This window comes from Phodopus roborovskii, unplaced genomic scaffold, assembly GCF_943737965.1.
Source record: "Phodopus roborovskii unplaced genomic scaffold, PHOROB, whole genome shotgun sequence".
Lineage (NCBI taxonomy): Eukaryota > Metazoa > Chordata > Mammalia > Rodentia > Cricetidae > Phodopus > Phodopus roborovskii.
This window is the reverse complement of record NW_026126619.1, coordinates 6,382,958-6,395,553: the sequence shown is the minus strand read 5'-3', so window position 1 is coordinate 6,395,553 and position 12,596 is coordinate 6,382,958. Positions and strand designations below refer to the sequence as shown.

Genomic DNA, 12,596 nt, shown 5'->3' with positions numbered 1-12,596 from the left:
AAGTAAAATGAAAATTGGGTTCATGGCCATGAGCCCACCTTACACATTATTATTATTATTATTATTATTATTATTATTATTATTATTTTGAGACAAAGATTCAGAGGAAAAAAAGCTAACAGGCATAGCCTGAAAAACTGACTGCAAGTGGCATTTTAACCAAAGAACTGAAAGTCTCCTCTCGCTATCATTTTGTGTCCCATTTCCTCTGCTGTTCTGTGACTGTCAGTGTGCCTCCCTTAGCTTCTGGCCTACCACGGTCTGCCATGTTGATGTGGTGTTCGCCCCTCCCCGCGTCCTCCCAAACACTGTGCTTTGGGGTCCTTCTCAGTTAACTTGGCTGCCTGCTCATTGCTTACGCCTTTCAAGTCCATGTCTCAGAGAAGCATCATCGTCTTCTCACATGACTCTATTTATTTTCCCTGTGGGATCAAGCAGATGGTGCCAAATCATCTGGAGGAACTGAGCAGTTGTAATTAGATCCAATCTGTTTGTGATTGCTGTGCAGTCTGAATAGTAAGCTCCCCTCGGTTGCTCGCTTGTCCTGACAGTGCCTTGCCCTTGTAGATGTGCTGAAGTGTCTCAGCTGTGCTGTTTTGCAGATACACCCCATCGTCTCGGCAGGCCAACCAAGAAGAAGGCAAAGAGTGGCTGCGTTCCCACTCCACTGGAGGGCTGCAGGACACTGGCAACCAGTCACCCCTGGTCTCCCCTTCTGCTATGTCATCTTCAGCCACAGGAAAATACCACTTTTCCAATTTGGGTAAAATATTCTAAATCATCAGCCCTCTTCCAGTCCATTCACAACCTACTCTCATGGGAGTGTTGGTGTGTTTCCATTGAGAGAGAGAGAGAGAGAGAGAGAGAGAGAGCGCCTCAGCATTGTACCTACTGTACACAGAATAATTGCCACATACTGTATTCCTTATTCTATGAAAAATGCTTAATTTTGATAACTATTATAACTAGAATCTTTATTGTTTTGTGAGCTAAAGCCGAACTGTACAAAACAGACCACAGTATAGGATGCAGGGACAAATCACAAAACAAGCACACGCAAGCACACGACCTCCTCCATTCCATCTCAAAGTCCTTATTTATATTCAGTAGAGCATCTTAGTTTGTGTTGTTGCTGAACAAAATTAAAGGTCTTTATGGAGACAAATAGAATATGGAAATAATTAGGTTGAAAATAGTATGTAATTATACTTCTTGAAGTATAATTTCTTGAAACATTACTGAAATCAACACGTTCCTTAAGGTATATAATATGTCACCAATGACAACATTCTGTGGACTATATTGAAAACTAAATGACTGTTTTAGCCATTAGTGTCATTTGTGGAAAATGATGTCATTTACATAAATACCACAGACACAGAGAAGATCAAGGAAACTGTGAAGCATGTCTAAGCATGTCAGTTATCATCTAAAAGACCCAGTGGTGATGTAAAAATTTAGCTTCTTGGACTGGAAAGGTGGCTTGACAGTTTGGTACTGCTTTTCCAAAGAATCCAAATTTGGTTCCCAGCACCCACATAGGGCAATTGCAACCTCCTGCAACTCTAGCTCCAGAGGGATGTGTGTTTCCAGCCTCCTCTAGCATCTGTACTCATGGTAGACACAGCTCCACATAGACACACACGTACACATTATTATTATTATTGTAAAAATAATTCACCTTCTGTCAGGTCACATATGAAAGGAGTCTCCTTATTTTATCTTTTGTCAGCTGAGAAAAAACATGGTTGCAACTTTCAACCCCAAAGGACTCAAGGCTAAATCTTTCCTATTTCAATTCTTCCCACTGTAACTGCTAGGGCTTTTAAGACACAATGATCTTTACCACAGTTCTAGATGAGCTACTGAAGTGTTATGAGCATCGAGGCTTTGCTGCTGTAGCTTTACATAGTGAAATATCTTTGCCCCATAATTGGAAAAGATGTATATCTTCCATTTAACTGGGTGCATAATTATAAAACATAAAAAAATCTTAACACTGAATTTTTTTAAAAAAAATTGAAAATATTTTTATAGGCCCTTAAGAATATAAATTCGAACAACATATAATGGAACATCTGGAATATAAACACAAAATACCCCAAACACTGTAGATTTCCTATATATCTCTTATGGCCTATGAAGTTTTTATTAATTGATGTTAATTTAATTATCTGAATATGCTGATTTTCCTACACATGATGATCTAAATAAACCATTCTACTCCATTATTCTTGGATGAAACACAACAGCTCCCTGATTTTTATTGTCCAGCCTTGGCAAAGCCATTAAAACTTAGTGGAACTTAGCTGAACATAATTAGACCACACTACAAGGAATGATGGATATAATGAATAGGAAGACATATACTACTTGCAGACTTAAGACTCTGAAATGAAACATTTTTATTAGGAATCATATCTCCTGCTATGAAAGAACAGCAGTTAGTTTTACCTGCATTTAATTTAGTATAATTCAAATTGATGGCTGTAATATTTAATGTGAATGCAAGTCAAAGTGTCATTATGTAAATATAGAATACAACTATGACATTTGGATTATAGTCTTCTCTACCAAAAATGTCAAACAGTTGTACAGAGTTCTATTTAGAAGTTTGCAAAATTGAAATTAATGTGTTAGCTGGAGCCAATATACCATGATCATAGATGTTTAAAACATTGGTGATTTAAGATTATATTGTATTACATAGTTATTTTAAAGTGTTAAAATATAACATGAGAGAAGAATTGTGCTTCTACAGATAACAGAGCATTTCTGTAGGATTTTAGGGAGCTGTTGTTTCTATTTACAGCGACCATGCAAGAACTACATACAAACCAGACTTTAGCATTGATTGTAGCAGCAGATTGAAAATGAAAAAGATAGGGATCTTAAATTTTAATGTGTATTATATTTGAATTTTAAAATAATATTTCTAAACATTTTTATATATTTACACATGTTTAATAGATGAAAAGAAAAGGCAGTTGAAGAGAATGTAGAACCTTTCTAGGTTTGGTAACCTCAACATTCAGGAGGCAGTGTCGGTAGGAATGAGGGTCCATGTGAGAAAATGAGTAGGCTTAGGTGTGTGATCTTTCTTGCCTGTGGTGTCACTGTGTAGAATCCTTGACACCAACCTATGGCTTCTCAGTACTATGTATGAGTGTGTTGCAGATATAGTAGTTACTAAGCACTTTCCTTCTTTTACTCCCCCTCATCCTTCTAGAAGAATATTATTTCTCTCACCACTCTCTTCAGCATATTTGAAGTGAACCATGACACATGTACTGAAGAAGAGATTCCCATGGTAAAAACATGTATGATTCAGCCACCCATCTATTAGATAAAGTTTCATGATATTCTAAACTCAATATGACAAAGTACCAACTGTCTAAATCTGGACACATATTTTAGAAGTTTATACTTCAGGTTTTTTTTTTTTTTAATTTCTGAATTTGTAACCATGCATCTTAGTTACATGACTAGATTCCACATACATTTTAAATTTACATAAGATTTTATTATTTAAAACAATATCACAAAACCACTGGTTAATATCTCGCTATAGAAACCTCTGTACCTTGAATATAGGCATTCAAGTTCTGAATGTCCCATTACTAAACTCATGGTGTTTATCGGTAACCGCGATGATCTAGGACTAATGGCCACTGCTCCAGGCTAGAGGAATACACCTGAAAAAAAATAGCTCACTCTCTTCCTCTCTCCATTCCACTGATTTCCCTCAGTCTCTTGATATCTCTTTCTTCTCTGTCTCTGTTTCTCTTCTTTTATCATTTACTTCTTTCTTTGGGTGTTCTTCTTTCTTCCAGTTAGTTATATACTTTATGAATTTATAGTTTATTCCTTTTTCATTGTATTTCTACATTTAATTCCTTGTCTGTGTTTCATTTAACTCCAGTGCATAACTGTCAGAGGGTTGTTCTATCTCGTTTTCAGTTAACATTGTGAAATATCAAGCATAGTTCCTTGTCATCAGTAGAAACATACTTTCGCTTATTTTGGAGTCAAGCCTGCAATGTAACTTTACCATGAGAACAACTAATTATATTATGATATGTCATATGTCAAAAAATAGAGCAAGTTTAAAACTTCGAGCCAATTAAAGTCAGCATTGCTGATGTGGTTCTCCAGCGCTCTAACAATGCTCAGTGCTTTCCTTCATAGCTGTAGTGGTTTCCTTTGTAGGTTCTGGCTTGGTCCTTCTATAGCAATAACAAATTCTCTTTCTTAAATGTGAGGCGTTTTAATACAACAAACTCATGATGGCTGTCTCTCTGTTTGGCTGCCTCAATCCTATTCCAAGTTTCCAAATGTGGTAGTGTAAATGTGAGGCGTTTTAATACAACAAACTCATGATGGCTGTCTCTCCGTTTGGCTGCCTCAATCCTATTCCAAGTTTGCAAATGTGGTAGTGTTTTCCAGTACAATCGTTTAGTCAGACATATCTTTGTTTTTATGCTGATGATTATCATTTGGTCTAAGCCGTGGGATACTATGAGATATAAGGCAATAGACAACTGACAGAATCTTATATGAAAGTGTGCACTTGAGATACTTCTTTGAAATATGTTTGTCTTGACAACCTCATTTTGAGATTTCCATCTTAGACTCAGCACAAAATGGCTTTTTTATGATTCTCTTTCTAGAAGATGAGACACCATATATACTTTATTTAAAGAAAATGCTTTTTATTCTTCTTTATGACCTTACTCTAATAAACTCACATCAATATAGCTCAAAACGATTTAAACTCTTTACCTGGGAATACCTACAGAGCTCCTCTTGTGGATAAATTTTCTATTTATATTTTACTTTCTTTTCCATTATGCTTTCCTTATTGAAATATGATTACTCTCTAGGAAAGAGGCCTGTTGCCTTGGGAGAGACAGTATTTTCTTAGTCATTTACTAGAAAATATCATGTCAGTATATCTCTACCACAAACAGCCGAGATGACTTGTTGGTGATAATGTCTGTAGCTTTAGAAATTGACATTAATAGAAATTAGATTATTGCCATGCAAGTACTTAGGAGAAAGGATTCATGCTCTCCACTACTGATGTTTCTCAGGTAGAATCTCCACCTCCCTAAAATTGAGAGTTCCTGATGTAGACAGGCCTTTGTCCCACCTGGTCCCACCACCCTTTACTGCCAAATAAACACACAGTGGCTTTTATTAATCATAAACTGTTTGACCAATGGCTCAGGCTTCATATTGACTAGCTCTCTCTTAATTATTAACCCATTTCTATCTCCTGTGCATCTCCAAGAGCTCTTGGTGTCTCCTTTTGGTGACTTGCTTACTTGCCCCTCTTCTTCCCAGGGTTCTTAGTCTAGTAACCCCACCTATAGTTCCTCCCTGGCTACTGACCAATCAGCATTTATTCACCAACCAATAAGAGAAACCTCCTCCATCATTCTAACATACTTGTTTTTTTTTTTTTTTTTTTTTTTTTTTTACAAGAATTGGCATTGTGTTTTGATAGGGGATATTCTTCTTATTGATGGGTTGGTTAGTTTGTCTTATTGGTTGATGAATAAAACACTGATTGGCCAGGCGGGAAGTGACATAGCATGACAGATACTGCCACTAGCTAACCATAGAGGTCGGAAGGTCTGTACAGACAGGCAAAGAGTGACATAGCTGGGCAGAATCAGAATATAAGCAGGAACAAACAGGAAATCACTCCCTTCTCTGCAGAGATGTAGCAGACAAAGGAGATGCAGGGCTGGCATTCCCAGTAAGCATGGAAATACTTAGACTGATAGAAATGTTAATAATTAAGTCAGAGCTAGCCAATAAGAAACCATAGCCAATGGCCAGCAGTTTAATCATTTATATAAGTCTTGTGAGTTTATTTGGGGTGGAGAAGGGCAGCAGGACCAAGCTGGGCCAAAGAAAACCTCACGTGACAATGTCTACTTTGTTTTAACCAGTCGTCTTCCCTGTCCAGGTCCTTAAGCCTCTCCTCCTTGTTTTCCAGTGAGTCCCACCAACCTTTCTCAATTTAACCTTCCTGGGCCCAGTATGATGCGCTCCAACAGCATTCCTGCCCAAGACTCCTCCTTCGACCTGTATGACGATGCCCAGCTCTGTGGTAGTGCCACTTCTCTGGAGGAAAGGCCGCGTGCTATCAGCCATTCGGGGTCATTCAGAGACAGCATGGAGGAAGGTAATGGGGATGGGAATGGGAGAAGATAAGAATACTGTTACTTCATGTAAGTCTGAAAGTAGATTCACTTCAGTATTCACAGCATAAGGATCCTGGAAGAGAAAATGAAACAGCAGATGTAATTCTTATTTTGGGTTTACTAAAGCTTGAAGATGCCCTTATTGTTTCTTTATGTGTTATGAAGGGCATCAGTTTCTTTTAAAAATCCGTGCTTGACCACGGTTTGGAGAAATCCAATGTTCTCTTAAAGATAGACACAGGGCTTTAGAGATCTTGACATATGTATCACATATTAGAACAAATGCTTTAGTCAAAACCTTTATTAAAGATCTGTAAAGATATATAAGCCATAAAAGGAATTATCTTATGAAGCTATCTTATGTTGCTAATTTTTGTTCTCAACTCTAAGTGCTATTAGCTATTGTAGCATTTTAGAATTTATATTCTATCTACATTTTCCAAATATAGGTCACATTTTTATCCAGTGGTAATAAAATTCATACCTGGCCTAGTTGATGTCTTTTTGTTGTACAATTGCATGTGCATGCTCTCAAGAAACCCATGCTAAAATCCAAGGAAGCTAAATTTATGCTCACGTGTACATATTTTCTCAAGTGTACATAGTATAGAAAACTCAATTCTAATTTAAGAAACTTTCCTTTAATGAAACATTTTTAATTACCCATGAAGAAAGCATATGGCTTGCACATCATGAAGCATGCCAGCTAAGGCATAGAAATCCAAGTGATTAGAGTAGAATCAAGCATGCATGCTACCATTTAATAACTATACCTAACACAAAAGCCCTAAACGTGGAACGCAGCAGAAGATACGTCTTTAGCCATGAGTCATTTATAGGGTGAACTCGGGGAAGTTTCCTAGTATTGTGAGCATTCACTTTGTAGATTGCTCACATGGATGAGAAATGTATCTTCTTATGTAATGTATGCTATGATTTCAGGTCACTATTGTAAACTTAATGTGCTAGCACTAACTCAGTGGCCCACCTTTGCCCGTGCCTTGGGGGAAAATAAGCAAATCACCAAGCTGCCTGCCTGTGACAGATGAAGGCCGGTTGATGCCACAGCATAGCAAAAACTGTAACTAATCTGAAATGTTAGGCCCTTGCCTTTGTGAGGTGATCGTGTCATGCTCTTGCACAGAAGCGTCTTTATACTTTTTATACTCTGCAAAACATATGGATGGCTTTCTTGAGTGCCTCATTTACAAGTAGAATGATTTTCATTGCTGGGAAATTTGGCATCCAGTGTGCGCTATTTAAGTAATGCGAGTTGCTGAAAGCTAACCTGGGTGGACAAAATGAACTCTTTCATGCTCATGCATTGAATGCTAAGCCATTCGGGCCTGCTTAAATTGTGATCTCAAATGGAGGCAGGCTTGACCTAGATTGCTCCCACTGACAGATGAGAAGACTAAGATGCGAACTATGAAGTAACAGACCTATAAAAAACAAGAGGCAAGAAAAGGATGGGAATGGGCTCTTCTGGGCCATTGTCCATCTTCCTTCTGCTACTCCAGGCTAACTCTTGTCACTTTTTTCAACATCACCCAAGAGCTACATAGACATTGAAAGAATAGGACTTTTCAGAAGACGATTGACTCAAAGAGTCAGGTTTTGCACACTTAATGAAACAATAGTGTTACCCCAAGCACTAGAGGTTATGTTTCATCCCCCTTCTCAGAAAGATCTATATATATTAATACATAGATTATTAAATCACTTTTAAAATGACTCTTCTACAGCTGAGGAGTTGGACCAGAGAGTAAGAATAATGACTTTGCAAGCACGAAGGCCTAAGTTGAACCCCAAATACCCATGTAAAAGCTAACTGTTGTGCATACATGGAAGCTTAGCATTGGGAGACAGAGACAGGAAGATTCCCAGAGCTCTCTCTGTGCAAGCTACCTAGTCAAAAAAAAAAAAAAAAAAAAAAAAAAAAAAAAAAAGACAAGCTTCACTTCAGCAGGGGACCCTTCTCATGGTATGAAGAGAGTAACAGAGGAAGCCACCTCACATCCTGCACTGGTCATTAGCATGCACTCTTGAGCAAACACTGATTTTATACATACAGACCACACACACACACACACACACACACACACACACACACACCAAAAGTAGAAATGAAAAGATTTCTTTTTACATCAAAAGTAGAAATGAAAAGATTTCTTTTTCTAGCTCTCTCTCAACTGTCATCTTCTTGTTGCCATCTGGGTTGGCGTTGGCACTGTCCCGGGCAGTTTCCACAGCCCTCTGCAAACCAAGTTAGAGGTGTTGCCCTCTGCCCTTGAACTTCCCAGTTAATGTCAACAGATATGGATTACTCTGCTGTGGTCGTTGTTTTCATTATGCCTTTTGACTTCTTTTTGAGCACGCAGGGTTGTATTTCATTTTCGTATAATCCCAGGATCTTGAAATGGTGTCAGACATTGTATGTGCTCAGCTAATATATGTCTATTTAAGGGATAAATTGAAAGCAGCGACAGCATTATTCCATGTGGGAAAAGGAAGAACTTATGTACAAACATAATTAAGCATAATTTTACCCACCTTTTCGGTTTAATGCATTGTAAGTGGCGAAGTAATGGCATATCTTTAATTGCTGTGACATTGCATTTGATGCGTATCCAATGAGTCCGAATGAATTTTCGTCTTTAAGTGGAAATGTTTTTATATTACTAAAGTTTATAAAGAATTGATTCCCCCATTTCAAACAGCACAATCAATTCATCCCCAATAATGAAATACCAAGTTGTATCAAGCCCTTATTTTCTTGAAAATCTGTAGAGAAAACTCCCAAACCTGGGTATTGAAGTTTGGAGAAGGAAATTCCGTAAACACCATATGAAAAGCCATTTAGAAGTTTTCTTTTTTATTATTAGTAGTTTTCTGTTCATTGTGGATGGGAACTTTCTGCAGCGTCCGTTATGTACACGCAGTGGACCTCGTGCTCACTACTTCTCTCTGTAACATACCGCTAGCATGTAAATTAGGCTTCGGCCCATTAAACTGTGGGATCTCTAAGTGTTTTCCAGTCAGCTGTTTTCATAACCAGCCAACTGTTTTCATTTGCTGGGGTTATTTTCTGTCTCTAGCCACCTGTTCTTTATGTTGTCAGTAAAGGTCTGGACTTCCCTGTTAACTTCATTATTTCAACCATGTTCTTGTTTTCTCTAGTTCATGGCTCTTCCCTGTCGTTGGTCTCTAGCACATCTTCTGTTTACTCTACGGTAAGTACACTCTGGTTTTTGTTTTGTTTTGTTTTGCTTTTGCCTCTGCTGTATATGTGTGTAGCAATTGCCTAGTAAAATATGGTCTTTCACTTGACTTGGGTGCATTCATTGTGAGCAGTGAGGAAGTGTAGAGCCCTGTTATAAAACATGCTAGACTGTGATAGAGCCCTTAAATCCTCTGTCCAGGATGCTTCTTGACTTCCTCTCTCATCCATGGCTAATAATTGTTTTATACCATACTCTCCAGTTATTATTTTTGAGAAAGATTGTGCCAAAAGGACCTTGAAGAACTAGATGTGTGCCTTTTGATCTTTAGGTTCATTTCCTCTGGAAAAAACTAACAGATATATCTTCTGGAAAGAGTTTACTTGTAAATTGTTTTCTCGGGAGATGAATGCCCATGTTTAAGCTTCTCCCAGTGTGAAAAATTATGATTAATTTTTTTTTTACAAAAAGTGAGAATGTTTGTCCTTGAAGGTAGTTCCTTCATCAGTAAATGACATGATAGGGAAGCTTCCGTCAGTGAGGTGTTACAAGCAGGCAATGAGTCTCATGCAGCTTTAAGTTCTAATCTTTACTTTTGTGTAGAAAGGACATGAAAAATGTACACCCTTTGGCTTGCACTCAGCAATCAAACTTTAAGGGCAAGACTGATTATTTTCAGACACACCCATTTTATTTGTATGTATTAATTCTGCCTGCCGCTGCCTGGTCTTGTCCCGCCACCGTGCCAGCCCCAAATAACACACAGAGACTCTGTATTTGATATTATACTGTTGGCCAGGTACTAGTTTCTTATTGGCTAGCTCTGTCTTAAGTATTAACCCATTTCTGCTGATCTATGTATTTTCACATGGCCTTCTCTTACCGGGGAGGTGGCTGGCGTCCAGCTCTCTCCAGACTCTCCATCTTGACTCCTCCTTCCTACTTCCTATTTCCTCCTTGTCTCCTAGTCCCTCCTATCTTCCTTTCCTATTGGCCAACAGTGCTTTATTATTAACCAGTATGAGAACTATATATACATAATGGCATCTCCCATCATTTTATACATATGTGTAATATACTTCGGCCATCTTAAATCCCCTCTTCTCATACGCTGTCCCCATTCCCATTGCTCCGTTTCCTCTATCTCTAAGCCCTCCTCCTTCTTTTGTGTTTAATTCTTGATTGTTTTCCTTAATTACTATTGTTACATATGCAATGATAATTAAAAAAAAAAAAACAGTAGTTTCTTCCGTTGGTGAAATAAGAAATTTCTACCGATCCCATTATATTCTGATTCCCACTGATTTCATGGGAAGAAGGCCCCATGCTTCATCCTCATGTGTGTCCTTCACAAATTGCTTAACATGAAGACGATGCTAACAAGTGACTATTAATAATAAATTTAACTGGCTTGAGAAATACAGAAACCAAGTGATATTTTTACTTAGGAATATATTATCTTGCTTCAACAAATTCACTAAAAAAAACCATGTATATAATCATACTCCACTATAATACCATTAATCCCAGATCTAAGCCACTGGGGGATATAGACCATTGTGTTTGACCCGTTGTTTCATTTTTGTGGTAGTAGGTATTACTGGCAAAAAATAGCCATGGACTATGAAAGAAGGCAAAGATTAAAGAAAACAATGGTTGTAAAAACTCAACTATGAGAAAATTCATGCCATGCAGAACATTAATACGTAACTAACACCTGTAACTTGGGGTTATTTTAATGAAAATGCAATGATGTGATAATTATTTTGTTTCTGCTAAACAAAGTAGATCTCTTTTTTTAAAAATCAATTATTTATTAAGTCTTTATAATTTTTATGTAATCCAAATAATCCTAAAGACAGAAGGTGACCAGAATAAACTGGTAATAAATATTAAAAGGATTATGTAGTCAACCAAAGAAAATCGTGAATAAGGTTTAATCATATTCCTGACTTAGTATTCTTTGCTTGTGCTGCAGATCTGAACAGCAAACCCCATATAATATCTTGAAAAAATAAAAATCTTAAATGCTAAAAATGAGTTTTTAAAATGACCAAAGCAGATGTTAACATTGCTTTTAAATACAAAGTTTCTTATGAAGACAAAGCCTTCATAATTAGTACACTGCAAATATCTTAACATATATCCTGATACTTTTCAAAGGTAGATTTAAAAAAAAGAAAAACACATGAAATTCAGGTTAAAAGAAATGCTTGTGAACAAAATATATGTAGGAAGTTGTTTTATTTGCATTGTGTGTGTGTGTGTGTGTGTGTGTGTGTGTGTGTCTTCTTTCTTCAGTAAAACAGACCAAAGCCAATTCAGGTATTTTTGTTTCAATTAATCACAAAATGTCCCCAAGCAACCAAAGGTGACAAGACTGCTTGGCAGCCTTTTTCAGCAAGTGGCAACAGGCAGGAGTTATTTTGTTCAGCAACATTACACACTCTCCAGTTCGTTCCAGATTGCATCAGGTTCCCAAATGTAATGGTGCACATAACTCATTTGCTGGAGTTTCATAGCCCAGCATGAAGACGGAAGAAAGACCTAGGAGTTTTCCGTACAGAAATATAAAACGCCCTGCCATTGTGTACAGCACTTCTCATTGCCATACGCCGCACAGCCAACGTTAATTGGCCGTCTCTTTTATGATTATTTTTAAAATAAACTATTTTGTTGTTTAGCTGATGTGCCTGCCAATAAACTTTATAGCCATCAAGGAAAATAAAGCGAATAGGAATGAATAACCTCTACTTTCTACTATCAACAACAGTGACCGGCGTTTCTCCTTCAATCCCATTTGTCATTGTCATAATATATAAACCAGAAGATAAAGTTCTTCTAAGTCTTAGCTCAAGATTTATGCAATTTCATGGACTCTCATACACACACATACACACACACACACACAAATGTCATGTTTGTTCCCACGCATCCATATATCTAGAGTATAATAAGGTTTTGATGATGTTTTTAGGATCTCTGTAGATCATAAACTGTTACATTATCCTAAGACATGTTATATACCTAGTACCCGTAGTTTTAAATACTTTTATCAAAATAACTATCTACTTTATTTCTATAGTATACTGTTTTATATTAGCTAGTCTTGTATATGCTGATGTTACTCTTATGTTAGATCATAAAAGTTGTAAATACA

At 37.2% G+C, this 12,596-nt stretch overlaps 1 protein-coding gene across 1 annotated transcript in view; it reads left to right on the top strand.

The window, feature by feature from the left end:
* Nav3 (neuron navigator 3) overlaps positions 1 to 12,596 on the top strand; it is a 281,130-nt gene that overhangs the window by 216,995 nt on the left and 51,539 nt on the right. The window contains exons 18-20 of the mRNA XM_051206388.1: positions 603 to 763; positions 6,008 to 6,196; positions 9,396 to 9,448. Coding sequence (XP_051062345.1) covers positions 603 to 763; positions 6,008 to 6,196; positions 9,396 to 9,448 — 403 coding nt within the window. The remainder of the gene's footprint in view (positions 1 to 602; positions 764 to 6,007; positions 6,197 to 9,395; positions 9,449 to 12,596) is intronic.